General features: G+C 48.2%; 1 protein-coding gene across 1 annotated transcript in view; it reads left to right on the top strand.

The window, feature by feature from the left end:
• LOC119382537 (uncharacterized) overlaps positions 1 to 11,265 on the top strand; it is a 60,303-nt gene extending 49,038 nt beyond the window's left edge. Inside the window, exon 2 of the mRNA XM_037650273.1 lies at positions 9,361 to 11,265. Coding sequence (XP_037506201.1) covers positions 9,361 to 10,329 — 969 coding nt within the window. The 3' untranslated portion in view covers positions 10,330 to 11,265. The remainder of the gene's footprint in view (positions 1 to 9,360) is intronic.
• The last annotated feature ends 9,036 nt before the right edge of the window (positions 11,266 to 20,301 follow it).

Here is a 20,301-nt window from a genome sequence, read left to right as displayed (position 1 = left end):
AGGGAAGTTAACTAGACTATACGTCCGGTTTGCTACCCTACACGTGGGGAGGGGAATAAGGGAATAACACCTGTGCGGAAGACTGCGAATGATCACTGTATAGCGAGTAAAGTCGGGCTCTATGAGAGGCGTTCCCTGATGCATTACGCAAGTTCTCATCTTTTGTGTACCATTGTGAACGCGGGGGATGAAATTTATAACACTTTTGCACCAATCTTACCTTTATTTCGGCGCAGCTCGCATTCTGAAGCAGTAGTAAACTATTGGAAACATATTCGTATTTATAATTAGCGATTATTCGATTCGAAGGCCGAATCGAATGGGGCACTTTTTGGTTCGATATTTGAAGTTCTCGAATATTCACGTATCCTTAATGTACGGTGGCCCATCGGTGTACGCTTACGTGTGTCTGACAGAAATAGCAATCGAGGTTTAGACAGAAGGCTGGGATTAAGTTATTAGCCCGGATTCGCTGACAGCACTCGTTACTGGAGGCACTTTAAGAATGGTCTTTGTCCTTCAGTGGGTTTAATTAAAGGCGCTGACGACGAGCTGCCACAGAAAAGCGCGCTCGTGCAGTTAAGGAGATTGAGCTCTGCTCCATTTCGCAATCCCGCGCTGCGAAAAAAAAAAAAAAAACTCACCGCACTCTGTTATTTCGCAAAGCAATTAGGCTTCGATCACATTTCATCCAACAGATGGGGGATGTATTCAACGCTTCGCTTTTAACGAACGCCGAATTAAGGGCTCTGCGCACGTCGCAAAACAAACAAACAAACAAATGAATGAATAAATAAATAAATAATAAATAAATAAATAAATAAATAAATAAATAAATAAATAAATAAATAAATAAATAAATAAATAAATAATAACTCACAGGGTCCAGTGTGCATTCGCCTTAGACGGCTCGAAGGCGAAAGCCATCTTCTTGTTTTTCTTCTTAGTCGATGTATTCATTCTACCCCGCACCCTCCGCAAGCTTTCTGCACCTAACGTGGTTTTGCACTGGCTCCAGGATCTTTGACCAAGCGACGACGTCACGTGACGCCATATTATGTGACGTCATAGTGAAGTCACAAGGTTTGGCGATCTGTGACGTCATGATGACGTCATGTGGTGACGTCATCACGTGATCGCTTTTTGCATCACTCGTGTCGACGCCGACGCCGCGGGACGCCGACGGTCAGTTCACGTTTGATGAGGCATCTGAGGCTTTCACCTTAATAAATTAAACGAAAGGCTTTGTTCAAATGGGTGTCCTTTTAGCATAATGAAACAGCGCAACCACGACGCGGACCAAGAGAAAAGAGGGACAAACCACGGCGCTGTGGTTTGGCGCTGTGGTTTGTCCCTCTTTTCTCTCGGTCCGCGTCGTAGTTGCGCAGTGTTTCATAATGTGCAAGAAGTCTCACCAACGGGCCCAGCTTTCAGTTCTTCTACAGTACAGTCCTTCTGGCTTTCAAGAGCGCTCTGCATTCAGTTGGGAATTAACTTGCTGCTCTTTTTCTCATTTTTTGCACGGTCGTTCGGGAATCGCTGATTCTGACTCCAGGGGGCTAAAGCGCATCCCTCCTCAGTTACACACCTCTCGCTTTTTAACCTCGTTTTCCCTTCGCTCGAGCCTTCTCCGATGAGAAGAAGGTTCCCGATAATGATTGCGGGGCTGAATTACGCTAATTGGCAGGGTGCGTTTCTTCCGTCGCACGCGCGAAAATCATCGCTCGATAATTCCGTGGCAAGAAGCTAACGCGGGGTGGCTCGTTAAGTCGATGGATTCACCGGGTCCGCGACCGAAATTTTGTTATCCTGGCCCAAGAGGAATCGATGACAGAGGAAGCGTTTTTGCGAAAGCTGGCGCCGGAAATTGTCCTCGATTTCTTGTTTTGAGAGAATGATCTTTGCGGACAACGCAACGAGTTTGATGATGGTGCGCGGGCGGTTGTGCTGTTGATCGTATCATATTGCTGCACATTTTTGCAAAGCAGTTCTGGCCTTTCTTTCTTTCTACTTTTGCTTCGCGTGTTCTTAATCGAAATCCAGCCTATGAAACGGGGCATCAAGGCGGGTGATTGCTAATAAGGAAATAGCTTTCTTGCGGACTAAAAAAAAAGACAACAATGGTAATTTAAATAAGGTTCTTGCTTAAGCGCACGACTATAGTGCCTGATGCATCAACTAGTTGACAATGCCTAATTGGGAACAGAGGTATATCATGCCAATTATAATGATTTCGTTCTAACATTTGAAGGACATGTGGCCTCTAAAGACATCCTGCACAAAAAATGCAATAAAGCTTCCTATTATCTGTATAAATGTTTTCTTTTGTGCTTTTCCTTTCCTTTTTGAATACAGTTCGGTCATTATACGGTTCCGCAGTGCTCTTTATATTTGTCGAGCCGTCAGTAACGCAAACGTAGACACATAATTATCATCTTTCTCGGAGGCATTGCCGCTCTGTTTATTTATTTATTTGCTTTCTTATATATATTTAATACCAATATTGATTTATTACTTTTATTTTATCGCACAGCGACCCGCTCCTATTTACAGTAACTCTTCACAGCAACCCATTTGCAGCGAAACCTGCTCTAGATACACAAGCTTTCTTTGAGACCTCTCGTCTTTACACCACGATTTCAATTTGTCTCCAGCACCTGCCGTTCATTACTTCCAGCCCCAACTCGGCTTCCTGGTCGTAATTGCAGTTTACGTTTTTCTTTCTTTTTTCTTTTTGTCGCGTTTCCGTAAAACTCAGCGTTACAATCTCCAGCAGCTCTGGGCTTTCATACAGCTCCTGTCTCACTATATAGCTTCACGGAGAAGCTGAAAGCTTTTTTTTTTTTTTTTTGCGCGTTTCTGTGCGCGATCATTTCTTCAGCGTCTTGCATACTGTAAGCAAAGGCTAGTGAACATCGAAGTGATCGTGCACACGCGCACCCGCTTTATTGCGCATGTTTTCTCGAAACAGCAATGTACAGCGCTGTCGTGAGCCCGGATTCCTAGCTATGTCGGTACGCGTACTGACATAGCTAGAATCCGAGCCCATTGCTGTTATTTGAACGCCTGTCGACGGAAGCGAAGTGTGAACTCCAAAGAGATTCCGGCAGTTTCCTAAACAGACTTCCGTATTCTTACTTTGCTGTCGCTTTTCGAGCAGACGTCTGAAATGCTGCGACGTGATTTCAAATAGATTCACGAAAAAAGAAATACAACTACGAAAATAAAAACGTTCACACGTCTACCAAAGCAGAAAGTACCTCAGTCAGGAGCATGTTTTGTTGCTGTTATTATCACTTTTTCTTTTTCCTTGCAAAGCAACGGAAGAGCTTTTTGTTCTTCCCTGTCTCGCCGTGCTGCTACACAGGCTTTACACTCCCAGTCAATATAAATGGGAACAGTGGAGTTACGTTCGAAGCCGGCAACTTTTCTTGCGTTAGCCTGTAATCAGAAAGAAAAAAGAAATCCGTGATCGTAGAATCCTTCAAGAGGCCAACGAAACAAATGGCAGCGAGTGAGTTTGTACCCAGGACGTGCGCAAGAATTGCTGTTTCCGCAGAGATGAAGTGCTCCCTCTCGTATATATAGAAGTATGGTGTGCTTGCAATGGGAGGAAGAAAAACAAAGTGGCCGTGAGATCGCAGGCTACATTTCCTGCCGCGATGGCCACATTCTTGTGCAGCAGTATTTAAAGGCACCGTATTCTAGCTTTATATCTACAGTTGATGAAAATTGATGCAGAAGCCGTCAGTACACTTCCTTCTAGCCTCGAAAACTGACACATGACGACAGACGTATGACCCAATCGTGTGGGTTTCGGACGTTTGCTAACGAAGAGTACACTTTAGTAATCTGACATGAGAGAGAGAGAGAGAGAGATAAATCAGGGAAAGGCAAGGAGGTTAGCCGGAATTCACTGGAGTAGCCTTGGGATTCAACCCCCCCCCCCCCCCCCCCCCCAATTTGTCAATTTTGCACGTGTATACATACACGCACGAGCATACATAAAGGGTTGTTGAACACTCCCCCCCACCCCGCCCCCCTACTCCTCCGAAAAAAAAATTGGCTACGTCCCAGCCGGAATTGAAACATCTCTTTCTATTCCCCATTCCTTTACCCAGAGTGCAGGGTAGCAAACCGGGCGCTCGCCTGGTTAACCGTCGACACTGTCTTTATCTGGAATTCGTACAGCCATTTCTCTTTCTTATTGTTTTCGCTTTATTTGTACGTGAATGTTTTAAATCAGAAGGTCGGCACACCAAGTGGGGCGCACAGATCTATGACGCGGCTCACATCATTAAAATTAATGCTCCATAAGCTGACATCACGCACACCACTGGAATGACTCCCCTCTCGCCAAGGAACACAGAAATACATACCGCTGAATCTTGCCGTACGTTTCGGTGACGAGGCTTTCATACTTCGGACGTGCGCTCTCTTCTCGTTTCCTACAAGAAGGGGTGGTCGTCTTACTGCGGCTCTATGCCTGCCATCGTGAAATGACTGCCAGAAAAAAATATATACTAATAAGAACGAGCAGTTCTTCGAAAGTACAGCCACTTTCGGACAGAATCGTTGCAGTCCCTGCTGTTGCATTGAGGCGTGGCCTCCGTAACGGCAAGCGAATCTAAGTGCTGGCAGGTCGCGGCAATCGGGTGTGAAGAAGAATGAAACCCTCGGCACCGGCAACTTATACACGGGATTGTGCCGGCGGCGTCTTTTTCACGCGTTTCGAGCATTGCACCGCGGCAGATGCGGCCCCCGTCACTTCGAAAGGTGCGCCGTTTAGACCCGCCCCCCTCCCTTCGAAACAACGGCTCTCGCCCCCCACTCGTTTCCTCAGAGCAGGATGGGTGATGAAGGCGCGCGCGACTCATCGCAGTCATCGGTCTGCGTGCCGCACTGTCTTTTAAAAGCACCACTCTACCGGAGGGGAGGAGACGGCGACCGGAAGCCGCAGTTTTCTTCTGCGGTCGGCCGGAAGTGCCGCACGTTTAACGAGGATTCCGCGTATAGCGGCTGACTATACATGTGCTCGAGCATTGCGCGAATGTGGGCAGAACAGACCGCCACCCCATGCATCCTTGGGCGGAACCCCCCACGCTCTCGCTGAGAATTCTCTCACCTCTGTCTCTTCTTATGTTATAGCCGGCTGTGCGCAAGTGACTTGGTTTCCGGAAGTGGGGAAGAAATGAGAGCGTCGAAGAAACAGAGGATCAACAGACCGTCTGGCTCTCGTGCAAAGGGGAGGGCGATGGTAGTGGTGCGTACGGGACTTTTCTTATTCTTTTCTCCTCCATAAATACGGTTTTCCAGCCGTTTATGGGAAAAAAGACAGAGCGGACTCGGAAGGCCAGTCGCCGCTTCATTTCCTGTTGCCGCCTCTCCTTGTGCCCCCCCGTCTCCGCACTCGTAGGACCGCGGTTGCCTCGCTTGTCTTTGCTGAGAGCGGATACGTGTGTGCGAGTGCCCCGCTTGTGGCGCTCACACACTGGCCTCTTCTTTATACTTTTCTTATTACTCCGCTGACGCTGTTTTCGCGGAATCTGCGGAGTGCTGAACCGCCGACGGTGAAGACAGGGCCCTCTCTGAAATCCTTCTTCTCTCTTCTTTCTCGTTTGTCAAGGCGAAGACTCATTTTTCTTGTTCCAATTGGATCCGAACGCACCGTTCCCGCGGCGAAACATGTTGCCGCGTCTCTAGCACGCAATAATATTATGTTATTTTTTTCGATGCTCGACCTGCAGCTACTTACTGGGAGCGGCAATGAGACGGCGTCTCGCTGCCGCTCCCCTTTACCGCGCTCGCCTCTCCGAGGCCACGGTTTGGCGGCTTCTTCGCGGGAATGGCCAAGGTGCAAACGAGGTCGTCCGCGAAAGCTGGCTCGTTACCGTCGTGACAGTAACGAGAATAGAGCACCGGGCCAGAAAGCGCATCTCCCGATATCGCGCTCACTACCTTCTTGGAAGAAGGAGAAGCGGCGCTGCATGTGCTGAGAAATCGTTCCGTTCCGTGGCCACCTTGTAATGCGTCGTTTGGAATGCATGTAAGATCGCAGCGGGATGGCGTTGTACGGCGAAAGCCTTAGATGTCTCATCAAGAGCGAAAATTGACTGTCGGCGTCCCGCGTCGGTGGCGTCAACACAAGTGATGCAAAAAAAATAGGGGTGTGCGAATATCAAATTTTTCGAATACGAATCGAATACGAATATCCACCTTCGAATATCGAATCGAATATCGAATATCAAAGGAAAAATGCCTCCGCAGTAACAATATTTTATTTAACATGTAGCTATCTGAAAAAAAATGCATTAACAGCCTGACTGGCAACACAACATACACTGCTGTCTTCAGAACACAATGTCCAGGCTAGCATAATGCAGATCACAACACAAGCAAATATCACGGCACAATGAAAGTAATGACTAGATGTTATCATGAAGAACTGTGAGTTGCTCCACATGATCAGGCAGCAGGCGCTCCCTTATAACAGAGACAACTCCCCCCCCCCCCCCCCCCCCCCCCCGCCACTGAAAAGGCACGCTCGCTTGGAACAGAAGTGGCTGGTATAGGGAGTTACATGGGGCAAAGCTTTGCCAGACTGGGGTATCTGATGGTGCCTACAGTCCGCCACGAGTCACGTGGGTCATTGTCTTTCTTCAGAAGTGATCCCGCATAGTGAACGAGTGGTAGTGCGGCACGTTACGGCCGCATAATATTGAAAATGTACCGTTACATGACCGCCAACAGCGCTGCACGTCGGAGATGCACTAGCAATAAATCATACGTATTGGGGCGCTCGTCGCAGGCAGATATCGTGCCTCCGTGCGTTTACGATGTTTATCGCTCCTCTCGGCAACGTTTTTAGCTATACGAACGCAGCAGAAATGTGGAAGACCAGTTATTTGATGCATGATAATCGAATCGCATATTCGAATTTTTTGAATATTCGAAACTTTCGAATACACGATTTTCGAATCGAATACGAATATTTCGAATGTAATATTCGACGAATATTCGAAACTTTCGAATATTCGCACACCCCTAAAAAAAAATCATCATCACGTGATGGCGTCGCCATATGACGTCATCATGACGTCACAGATCGCCAAAATGTGTGACGTCATCGTAACATCACATGATGGGACGTCACATGATTACTAACATGACATCGTCGCTTGGTCAAAGGTGGGCCGATCCCGGAGCCAGTGCAAAACCAGGTGACGTGCAGAAAGCTTGCAATGTTTCCGATCCTGGAGGCAGTGCAGAACGACGTTATGGGTGCAGAAAGCTTTCGAAAAGGGGGAGGGGCGGATCAATACATCGACTGAGAAGAAAAAGATGGCTTTCGCTGTCGAGTCGTCTCATAAGGGACCCCGTGAGTTTTTTGGTTGCGAATTGCACCGCAGGATGTTTTGAATGTAATTCCTAGAGGCATCAGAGCGCTTGTTTTCCGTTTCAGAGTTGGGACATTTTATACCGACGCCAGGGATTTGCGAGATGCGTCCCGCGCATTCCACGACACGGTATAGTGCGCGAAGAGTTATGTTCATGTTGACTTCTACGTAAGCTCGTTTCGCGTTATGTTACTCTGTAACAGAGGGGGAAACATAGTTCGTAACGCACGCTTTGGGTTGATAATACCCAACGCTTTAACGCACCCCTTGCTGCAAGGAAGCCCTCGAGAAAGATGGGTTACGACAACGCACTGAAACTCGCTTCTCGCACGAATTTTTCCCTTCTCTTTTTTTTTTTTTTCGTCATCGCATAGCCTTTCGTGCCGCTTCGGCAATTTATTAGGTGCTCCCTCGCGGCATTCAGTCATCGTGTTGAAACTTCATTTCTAAAATTCTGTTCAGGACGTAACGTCGGTCTATAATTACAACGCGTACTTCGCTGCCCAGAATCTAGGAACGAGCGAGAGGTGTGCACGAATAACAGAGCTAGGTGAAGATGGGATTTTTGCGGGAAAAAATATAATAATGAAAGTGAGAGTGGCGTAATAGTAAAACAGAAGCTGGGCGTCTCCATGGCGACCCCCGGGATAGCAGCGACGGCGTAAATTACCTCACCGCCGGCGAGCACACGCGTCATTGAAGTCAGTGCTCCTCCGGCCGCATCGTGGTTATCGCCCTCCGCACGCTCTCTTGCGCGCGAGCGCCTTTCTCTGGATGCCGCCAGGGCTGCTGTTGCTGCAGCAGCGGCTGCCGTTGATCCGGGATTTCTCACCCACCACATCGCTGGCCCGTCCTTCTCCATCCGAGGGCTTCCGAGTTGTGGGAGGCCTCGATGCAGCGCCGCGCACTACGCCGCCACCCAAGCAGGGCGCGCGAGGGCGAAGAGTTTCAGGTCATCCCTCAATTGAACCTCCCGCTGCACACTTCACTCGTGCTTCTCACCGAGCCCAGATGGCTGCCGCTCTTGCAAACGTCTTGACGACGACGGAAAACAGTTGGTTGGTTCGCCGCCTCCTCGAAGCTCGTAGCGAGCATCTTTTTCCCTTTTTGACGAGCGTCTTGTAGGAAGGTCCTTGGGCCACTTATGAGCGTGCAGGCCCGGACATGCCTCGTGGCTGAATTGTGTGGATGGGCGCTGAAATCTCGCCAGATTCGCCGCCTCGTGCCGTCACCGTGCGACGACGCTCTCCCTCTCTCTTCTCTTTGCGGGAGGCCGAAGGGGACACGTACGAACATGTAGATACAGATGCCCCCCTCGTCGGCGCTCGCATCATCGTCATGCCACTTCGTACGCATGACTCAATCGTGCGTCGCCAGTCAACGTGGAGGAGGAGCATCGCGCGCGAGTGCGAAAACTGTGCGAGGCCATTGTATGAGTGTGGACCTCTTTCGTGCCGGCGAACTCTGAATTGGACGGATCACTCATTTCCTTCGAAGGAGCAGTTGAACTATATGTATATGGCCTCCGAGAAGGGCATTCGCAAGAGGTGCTAAAGTGTGGTGTACGGGCATCGTCTGAGGCCTGGAGTTTGTCTGTCTAACTTTTCCTGGCGCTTGCGTTTCTCCTGAACACTGGGTGTGCGCAGCGAACTTGAATATATAGTGTTTCTTAGTGCCTTCTATCTTGCGGTAATTTTTTACATTTATTGTTGTGCTGACGTACGAAGTCAAGTAACTTGAGCAGCCGTTTCCAGTTTCTTCGACAGACGTACAAGTTGACTGAGGGCAAACGAGTTTCTCAATGATATAAGCCAAGTCTACAGTCGTCATTATATAGTGGAGCTTCAAGGTTATTATTTTCACCTGAGTAACTACTCACTTGAGCTTCCTTTACGCATAGATTATTGCAATGAAAACGCATTTTCCTCTTCTGAATTTATGTCATTGCTCTTTGTCCACGCAGTGCCCGTGCCTGAAGAGCCACCCCGTGGTCATGCCGCGTTCTTTCCCGGAGGAAGTGCACCAGCTGCGCTGCCAGGAGAGCGCCGAGGCGGGCACAGTCTCCAATCTGAAGTTGCACGTAGGCAAACTGTTCCGGTCTTCGTCGGCGACGACCGCCAACGGTGCCGCGCCACCCAGCCCGTCGCCGCCCTCCAGCCAGACGTCCATACCGCCCTGGAACCCGGCCAGGCGCATTGTCACCTTCGTCTGTCTCGTGTCGCTCATCTGCACCGCCATCATCGTCGCCGTCGTGGTCGCGGCCGTCCTCCTGTCGCGCCACATCGCGCACCCGTCACGGCAGCAGCAGCGTTACCGGCGGCTCATGTCTGACGTCGCCGTAGACGTGGTGCCCAAGCCTCAGGACCTCGTCGATCGCACCAACACTATCGTCGTGCACCGCAAGAACCCGACCGCGTGGCAGTCCCAGTCGCGTCAGCTGCGCTCGCTGCTGGACAGCTACGCCACCGAAGGCGGCGCCGGCTCCCGCTGCGAGCCCGGCGGCCGTTGTCCCTTCCCCGTGGGCTTGGTCAGCGACAACTGCAGCGCGGCGGACTTCTTCGGCTACCGGGAAGGCGCCCCTTGCGTTGCCCTCGTCTTCCGGCGCGCCCCGGACTGGACGCCGCAGCCACTGGCGCCCTCGGACCTCGCGTCACCCGCGGTGCCGGACGAAGTGCGCGAGGGCTACGACCCGGGTCTGCTGTACGTGACCTGCAAGAGCGAGCACATCAGCAGGGACATCGACATCCGCTACTCGCCCTACCACGGGTTCCCACTTCGCTTCTTCCCGGCCACCCGGCACCCGCCGATGTTGATGCTGCACTTCCCCAACCCGCCGCTTCGCACCGAGATATGGGTCACCTGTCGCTTCTGGGCCAAGAATCTCGACCAGTCCAGCAATGGGAAGGTGACCTTCAAGCTTCTCGTCATGTGAGTGCGCACGACGAATAGTGTGAATCTGGTGAGAGTTGAACGATACCATCCGCACCACTCCTCTCCACGAGGACGGAGCCGTGGACATGGTCCATGGAGCGATCACGTCCCGGCGATTGCTCAGAAGACCGTCGGGCTCTCCGTTTACGTCGGCAAGGACCAGTTTTAGACTTCTTGGTGCGTTGACGTGCGCGAGCTGTGATCATCCCGGAAGAACATGCGCGTCAGGACGCGAATCTGCTCCTGCTGCTGATGAAAGTGGCTCGTGGTCCCTGACGCGCTTGTATAAAAAAGCGAGAATCGATGTTTACGCGGCTGCGTTGACGATGTGGACAGTTACACTCAAGTGCCGATACCCGTGCATCGCACCCTTTATCACTGGATTCTGTCAATGAACAGTCACCTGCGTTTTGTGCATGTCATCCTCAAGCATTGCTTGCCGTTGCGGGGACTAAAGACGTTCTTGCTCGTGAACAATACGGAATGTGCGCACGAATGTGTTGCAGTGTGTACGAAGTGCAAAAGCGTAACGCGTGTAGTCGTACTTTCAAACGCTCTAAATGGCGCATGTCTGCGAAGCAGAGGTTGCCCCATTACCGTGTTTGTGTCTTTGCATGACAGCGGCGTTTCTTGCTTTCTTTTATTTATTTATTTTTCTCTGTCTTACGAAGGCGACTGCCCGTGCAGAAGAGATACATACAGAAGCAAAGCTCGGTAAACAATTTTCGAAAATCACAGCCGCTATTCAAGACAACGTCATACGCCCAAAACTGCCAATGTGGATTATTTTTCTCGCTCATTGCGACAGGCATCACTCAGGCATACGTCGAGGTATCCCGAAGTTGAAGCATGCTAGCACGGATACCCCTACGCATACGTTGAATATCTTAATCTTTCTTTGTTAATTTATTACAAGCGTTGTTCTGTTGATTGTAGATTATGGCTGTGTATTTTCTTTTGGCGCGATGCCAAGGTAAATATACCTTCTTAGTTTTCCTACGTCCTTCAGACGTATCTCGAGTGGCCGAGCTCATTGTCTGAACCGCACAATGCTGTAGGAACCAGCAGTGGAGGCACGGAACGTACATGTCTCCACATCACAACACGGCGCCTTGAAGCGTCCCCTGTGTTCGGTACAACTTCCCACGACGTGAATTCAGTTTGCGAGAAGAACAATATCCGTGGCTGCAGGCGGTGGTGAAGCCGTGCACGCTATTTTTGTACGAAATGGGACCTAGTGAACGCACAGAAAAAATTCTTACATATTCTAGTTTCCCTGCCGCAGTTTTGTCACGAGTTTCTTTCCTCTAAGCTTTCACATTTCTACGCATTCCGTCGCCGTCCATTTGTCGTACACCGTTCACTGCAAGTGGTCCTAACTGCTGTGCCTTCAGGCCCGCCCAGTGAGTGTAAAGCGCACCCGTCGTCACACTCTTCACTTGTACATGTCTTTGTTAGCGAGATGACCAAACTTTATAAGAAAAAAAAAACATTATTTGCTCTTGAACTTACCCAGGAGTCGCATAGATGTTGCTCCCTAATTTAAGAAATTTCTCAATAGAAAGCTCTTACTAAGCCCAATGATTATGATCAGTGATGTTGATGAACACCCGTTCACTACATTTAAGTGCACGTTAAAGAACCACAGGTGGTCAAATTTAATTCGGAGTCTTCAGTACGGCGTGACTCACGATAATATTGTAGTTTTTTGGCTCATAAAGTTCCCGAAATTAAGGATTGTGATTGTGATTATGGTTATGTGATCATCGTCTTGGAAACGTGATGGGGGCACGATCGTTCTTCAAAATGTTGCCGTGCATTTCTGTCACTAAATATATAACTAAGAAAGCGCAGCTCTGTCTACCGCGTGAAGAAAACGCTGCCCACCTTCAATGAATTATACGAGAATGAGTTGAAGGAGAAACATGCATTCACTCTAATGCTTCGGTGCATAGCCATGCGATTTGTTAGTCACTCCTTCCACAGCTACAAAGCGCCCCTTAATTTACGATCTTTCTCTGAGGTAAACCGACTTAAATCCTGTTTAGTAAGGTTCATGCTGTTCTTACGTAATATAGTTGGGCTGATTTTGATGTCTCGGTGTCGTGAACAACATGTTTTACGAACGCTGTATACTTTGTTTCTTGACTGCATTGTTCTAATACGGAGTTAATAGCGGCTTCAGGTTCATCAGTGCGGCTTATTCCTTTTACTTCTGTGCACTGTGCTGGAGGACCACGCGTTGTTTCTCTGGAAATGATTGTTGTGAATCTAGTCCTGGTTGACGAGAAACGCACCTGTGTAATGTTTGGTGAAAGCGGCATTAGCGCATGCGCAGGGCTGTTTGTACAAAGAGGAAAAAAGTTCACCATACGTATACATATTACGTGTCTTCTGCCAAGTGCTGTACTCGTTAAATCATTTATTGTTTTTAAGAGCAATAAAATAAACTTTACAATAAAAATATTGTTTCTTCCTTCATTGCTAGGTGGTCTCGGAACATGCAGAAATGTTCGTGCAGTCAGCCGGGCAATACGGAGTTGCAACTCAAAACAGGGCTTAACCCCCTTCTTTTTTGTGTGTTTGTTTTCATGTCCTTGCAAACCTACACCGCCTCTCAAAACTGAACTGCTCCTTCTGCAGGCGCATAGCATGACAATAAAGCGTCGTAGTATGCGTAATGAGAGCAGCATTTTGGGCAAGTTTGTAATTCACAACTTGAGAACGACTGCCCAAACGAAATAAACACGGACGACAAAGAAGACACACCCAGCGCAACCAATTTATTGTGCCGCTGGAACTTTTATATAGTGACACAGTATCATTATATAAACAGATCAGTGTCAGTATATAAACAGATCCAGTGGCGCAATAAATTTAGTTGAAAGGTTGTGCTGACTGTGTCTTCTTTGTTGTCCGTGTTTTTTTTCGTTTGCGCAGTCGTTCTGAAGTGTGAGTAAATTTATTTACAAGAAAATATTATGTCTCATGAGTAAAATGTCCGGCGTTGACAATACAAAACGGTATCAAAATTACGTCACATGACGTTGTCCATGACGTCATGACCATCACATGACATGTCTCACGTTCAAAGGTGAACCGATGTGTAACACCATATAGGTACCTATACAAGTGCGATGAAAGGGCTTCTTTTAGAGAGTTGAGAGCTGCCATGTAATTGCTAAAGGTTCGGACGCACTAAGCTATAAAACAACCGAGACAGCGGCAATTGACAGCTGGGGTGAGCAATGCGTAAGCGTGGCGTCGATTGCACTCGCAAAGAAAGACAAACTACCTTAAAGGGACACTATAGTGAAGCAATGAATCCGCAATGGGGCGCATGTTCAATGCCTCGACTATTTGAGGAAAGTACCTATTTTGAGTATTTATGTTCGGTGAAGACGAATCGCCCCCCTTCTAAACATTTCAGGGAGAAGGGAGCCCTAGGCCTATCCCGGCCCGCCACGGTGGTGTAGTGGTTATGATGCTCGACTGCTGACCCGAAGGTCGCGGGATCGAATCCAGGCCGCGGCGACCGCATTTTCGATGGAGGCGAAAATGCTCGAGGCCGTGTACTTAGATTTAGGTGCACGTTAAATGACCCCAGATGGCCGAAATTTTCCGGAGCCCTCCACTACGGCACATTCATAGTTATATTCATATCGTGGTTTTGGGACGTCCCTCCCCGCTGGATAGGGGCCTGTCTCCTAGGCCTTCTTAGATCCGTCAAGTCCAGACGCACAATTTTTATAGGAAGCGACCAATAAAAGCATGAATGCGCACGAACGGGCAAGAAACACTGCGCCTAGGGTGCTGAGCAAGTCAACGCGCACAAGGTTCAGCGCAGCGTAGTGGCAAGCCAGATAACGTGCGTCTTTGGTTCAAACTTGCACTGCAAAATTTTGCGCACGCGATGTAATCACAGCCGACACCTTATCGATGACGTGTCAGGACTGCGCATGAAATTTTGACGTCACATCGCAATAGTTGACAGTTCGTCGTAACAGCTCAGCAGCTCGGTTGTGCTTCAACAGTGACTGGAAATACGCAAGCGCAAGCAAAGTGCAGCTATCGTGGAAATGTGCGATTGCCGGGATCCATTGTTCCAGCTCGCTGTCCTTCGGAGTAACATTGTGCCCACGTCGTGCACGAAGGTAAGAGCCTTATTCTGCAGTCGGATGCCTTTCCGGCACTTCAGCAGTTTTGCTGAGATTTAATACTATCTGGCTTTCTACGTGGCAGAACCACGATAACCGTGGTGTAGGGCTGCGGAAATTTTGACCTTCTGGTACACTGAGATCACGCAGTACACGGGCCTCTAGCATTTCGCCTCGATCGAAATGCGACCGCCGCGGCCGGGATCGAACCCGGGACATTAGAGTAAGCAGCCGAGCCCCGTAACCTCTGTACACTCTGGCAGACCAATTCTGCTAAATTATGCATATATGTTAAGGTCGTAGTTGCAGCGATGGCGTAGTGGTAGAGCATCAGCTTCGCATGCAAGAGGTCCGTGGTTCGAATCCCGGTGCCGGACAATTCCCAACCGGATTAAAAAAAAAAAAATCCGCGTGATGATGGAATTGTGTAAAAAGGCCTGGGGTGCAGCCTCACTGGCGACCACAGCCAGCAATGCACTCCCTCACCAGAGCAGGATTGGCCACCCTGGTGTAGTACTTGGCCACTACCTCCCACATGAATACACCAATTAACCCTCGGCCCTCAGTCCCCAGCGGCTGCGAAGCAACTGACCAAGGCGGCGGTCAGACCTGCGACGCAGCAGAGGGTGCTAAGAATCTCTGGGTACGGACAGGCCGCCATTGGAATCTGAATTTGGCTACGTATAACGCTAGAACTTTATCTAGTGAGGCGAGTCTAGCTGTACTATTAGAGGAATTAGAGGGTGTTAAATGGGATGTAATAGGGCTCAGTGAGGTTAGGAGGCCACAGGAGGCTTATACAGTGCTGAAGAACGGTCACGTCCTATGCTATCGTGGCTTAGCTGACAGAAGAGAACTAGGAGTGGGGTTCCTTATTCATAAAGATATAGCTGGCAATATAGAGGAATACTATAGCATTAATGAGAGGGTGATATGTATCGTAATTAGGTTTAATAAGAGGTACAAGATGAAGGTGGTACAGGCCTACGCGCCTACATCCAGCCATGATGATCAAATGGTTGAACGCTTCTACGAAGACGTAGAATCAGCAATGAGTAAGGTAAAGACACAGTATACTGTACTGATGGGCGACTTTAATGCAAAGGTAGGCAAGAAGCAGGATGGAGATCATTAGTAGAGTTTGCAGAACGCAATAATTTACGCATCTTGAATACCTTCTACAGAAAACGGGCTACTTGTAAATGGACGTGGAGGAGTCCTAATGGCGAAACTAAAAATGAAATAGACTTCATAATGTGCGGCCACCCGGGCATTGTACAGGATGTGGAAGTAGTTAACAAGATCCGATGCAGTGACCATAGAATGGTAAGATCTACAATTCAACTTGACGTGAGGAAGGAACGGCAGAAACTGATACGCAAGAAGCCGATTAATGAACTAGCTCTGAGAGGGAAAGTTCAGGAATTCAGAGTTTCACTTCAGAATAGGTACGCGGCTTTAACCGAGGAAACCGACCTTAGCGTTGACGCAATAAATGATAATCTGACTAGTATCATCAAGGAGTGTGCAGTGGAAGTCGGGGGTACAGTCGTTAGACAGGACACTGGTAAGCTATCCCAAGAGACGAAAAACCTCATTAAGAAACGTCAAGCTATGAAAGCCTCAAATGCAACAGACAAAATAGAGCTGGCGGAGCTTTCGAAGTTAATCAATAGGCGTAAAGTGGCCGATATAAGAAAGTATAATATGGAGAGAATTGAGCATGCTCTAAAGAACGGAAGAAGCCTCAAAGCTATGAAAACAAAACTGTGCATAGGCAAAAATCAGATGTATGCATTAAGCAAGACAAGGAAGGCAAGGTCACAAACAATATGGATAGAATAGCTGAGGTAGCAGAAGAGTTCTACAGAGATCTGTACAGCAGCCGAGACATTCAGGATGATAACGTAAGAAGGAGTAAAAGCGCAGACGAATCTGACATCCCACCAATATTGACAGGAGAAGTAAAGAAAGCCCTAAAGGGAATGCAAAGAGGCAAAGCAGCTGGTGAGGATCAGGTAACATCAGACCTGTTGAAAGACGGTGGAGAGATTATGTTAGAGAAACTGGCCACCCTGTATACGAAGTGCCTCTCGACGGGGAGGATACCAGAATCTTGGAATAATGCCAACATCATCTTGATCCATAAGAAAGGGGACGTCAAGGACCTGAAAAATTACAGGCCCATAAGCTTACTGTCCGTTGTCTACAAGCTATTTACAAAAGTAATTGCTAACAGAATTAATACGACATTAGAGTTCAATCAACCAAGGGACCAGGCAGGATTTCGTACAGGATTCTCAACAATAGACCATATTCATACTATCAATCAGGTGATAGAGAAATGCGCGGAATACAACCAACCCCTATACATAGCCTTCATAGATTACGAGAAGGCATTTGATTCGGTGGAGACATCAGCGGTCATGCAGGCACTGCGGAATCAAGGCATCGACGAAGCCTACATAAACATAATGGAAGAAATCTACAGCGGATCCACAGCCACTATAGTCCTCCATAAAGAAAGCGACAGAATCCCAATAAAGAAGGGCGTACGGCAGGGAGACACGATCTCTCCAATGTTATTCACCGCGTGTTTACAGGAGGTTTTCAGGGCCCTAGATTGGGAAGTGTTAGGGATAAGAGTTAATGGAGAGTATCTCAGTAACCTACGATTCGCTGATGACATTGCATTGATGAGTAACGCGGGAGACGAATTGCAGCTCATGATTACTGAACTGGATACGGAAAGTAGAAGAGTAGGTCTGAAAATTAATATGCATAAAACTAAAGTAATGTGGAACAATCTTGGCAGAGAACAGCGCTTTGCGATAGGTGGCGAGACACTGGAAGTTGTAAAAGAGTACGTCTACTTAGGACAGGTAGTAACCGCGGAGCCGAACCATGAGAGTGAAATAACTAGAAGAATAAGGATGGGTTGGGGCTCATTCGGCAAGCATTATCAAATCATGAATGGTAATCTACCACTATCCCTCAAGAGGAAGGTATATAACAGCTGCATCTTACCGGTACTTACCTACGGAGCAGAAACCTGGAGACTTACAAAGAGGGTTCAACTTAAATTGAGGACGACGCAGCGAGCGATGGAAAGGAAAATGATAGGTTTAACCTTAAGAGACAGGAAGAGAGCAGTGTGGGTCAGGGAACAAACGGGGGTTAAGGACATCACAGTTGAAATCAAGAAGAAGAAATGGATATGGGCCGGGCACGTAGCACGTCGGCAGGGTAACCGGTGGTCATTAAGGGTAACTGACTGGATTCCAAGAGATGGCAAACGCGTGAGGGGGAGACAGAAAATTAGGTGGGTAGATGAGATTAAGAAGTTTGCAGGTATTACGTGGCAGCAGAAAGCACAGGACCGGGTTGATTGGCGGAACATGGGAGAGGCCTTTGCCCTGCAGTGGGCGTAGACAGGCTGATGATGATGATGATGATGATGATGATGATGATGATGTTAAGGTCGTGCTTTGGCGCGCGGTGTTGGGAAACCGCAGCAGCTGGAACGCCAGTATAGTGGAACAGGAACATAGGGAGAGCGCGTTAGAGCACTGCATGGGCTCGGGCCTACCCGAAAACGCGGGCCCGGCCCGGCCCGTGGGCTGGGATGGGCCGGGTAAAGTCGTTTTCACGGCGGGCCCGGACCGGGCTAGGGTCTAAAGCTCCCGGCTTAGGGACGGGCCCGGGTTTGAGGTGGCGGGCTCGGGTCGGGCCGGACTTGGACTTTGCTGCAGTTCTTAAAGGGACACTAAAGTTAAACAATAAAGTTAAACAATGAATAGGTTTAGACTGATAAAGTGTACTCTGAGAACTCGAGGGTCATTAATTTCACCGTCATAAGTTTAATAATAGAAGAGAAAATCAACGTCAAATTTCAATTTTAAATTTCGCGCTGAAATATCTGCGCATGACGACACGGATTTCAAACTGTATTTGTCGTATTTTGGGGGCTTGGCTCAACGAAATTTTCTGAAACTTGGTATGTTAAGTCTGTGGCCCCCGCAGAGGTCCATGTACTTCCTTTTTACCGATTAGGAACGGTGTATGCCCCAGTAGACGCCGTCAGAATCTATGGATTCCTCGAATTTCAAGGTGGCGTCGCCACCCGCGTTTTCTTTTCGCGCGTTTTCTCGCTTACCAAGGGTCTTGTCGCGGCAAGTGTGGTGATCTTGGAATTGTGAAAGAGTTATTTACTGATCGTAGAAAAATCGTTGTTCTCTTTAGAGTCCCTTTATATCTGTTCCACATACGTTGTGCAAACATGTATGTCACACATTTTATCTCAAAAAAAAAAAAAAACGCTTTTTCTTTATGTGGGGCAAGCTATTTGGATAAGTATATGGGCTACAAGTACTGAACTTCGTTTGCATCTTGCATGGGCTACTTGGTCTATCTGAAACTGGCGAGCTTAAAGTAAATAGACCAGGCGCTTATATAATTAACATCTCGCTATTCTATGCTTTATTTGCATTCGTCATTATTTGATATTCCAAATTTTATTCTGTAATCGCAGTAATAAATGTAATATAATAAATTTAGACCTATAATTTATCATCGCAAAAGCGATCATAGAGCTCCATAGCAGGGAAATGTTCTTGAAAGTTCCAGCCTTCCACTAAAACGAAAAGAATGCTCGGAGTTTCATTACATAGAATCACTACAAACACATTCTTTTTCCGTGATTCCGTCACGGCTCGCAGTGGTCATGTGAGCGACATGAACATGTGCAGCCTGCTTTTTGTGCCCACATTGTTAACGTCCGAGTTTTCTTCTTGTTCCGCTATATCGGCGGTCTCAAACAGACCTCAGCTAACAGGCCGCATTCACGAAAAGTTACTCCCGCAAGAAGGGCCAGGGCAGTGACGAAGGTAGGAGCGATGGAGGGGGGGTAGTCAGTCAACCTTGCCATTTGAAAGATTACATTTATCATGTCTCATATATGGGTCATTTCTGAAGGAAATTTAGCGGCAGGATTACAACATGTCGATGCCTACGCGTATATCCAAAACGACTAAAATCGGGACGCCGCTTCTGAAATATGGTTTTGTTTCACGGTTATGTATCCACACATGGTGACCGCAGGGGGTGCCTCACGAAAAAAAAAAAAAAAAGGCTTTAGACCATGACATGTCTGTGTAGCTGAAGAACGTACTTATAAAGAAAATTTTAAAAAAATGAGACAAAGACAGTCATGCGCGGGCCACGGGCTGCGTATTTGAGACCCCTGCGCTATATAGTGCGAGAGCAACATGATATTGTGCAGGAGTAGGATATGTCCATTAAACAAGGCTGGGGCAAAGTATATTCGTTTGACGAAATATCTGGCTTGAAAAAAAAACAATTACGAATTCTGCGCCGGATGACGTCCCCTTACATCGAACTATATGCATCCAGTGAGTAAGCGCCGAGAAGCTTATTGGCGCCTTTATTACCAAACTGGAACGATCCCCGAAAATGGATGAAATCGCTTCGTCCACCTCCTGCCAGTCCTATACCGGCGTAGTCCAATGGCCACAATTCTACCGGTATAACATCGTCAAGGAGGCATTGTGCATGGTGCAACCGTGCGTAACATACACTGCTGAAAACTGCAAGGAGGCGCCCTCAAAGAGGAGTGTGGCGACCACTGCGCACAGACCTACGCAGCCTCCGTCTCGTCACTGATTAGCCCGGCGTGACACAGCTACTTGCTGCAACACGCTTCCGATAAAAGACAGCGCCACGCAGTTTCGTCGGAGGCTTACGTCACCACTACCGGCTATATAACCCAAGCTACCAAGCTTGGTTGCATGTTTGTT

Source organism: Rhipicephalus sanguineus, chromosome 2 (genome assembly GCF_013339695.2).
Source record: "Rhipicephalus sanguineus isolate Rsan-2018 chromosome 2, BIME_Rsan_1.4, whole genome shotgun sequence".
Taxonomy (NCBI): Eukaryota; Metazoa; Arthropoda; class Arachnida; order Ixodida; family Ixodidae; genus Rhipicephalus; species Rhipicephalus sanguineus.
The sequence above is the reverse complement of the archived record's forward strand: the minus strand, read 5'-3'. Positions and strand labels throughout refer to the sequence as shown.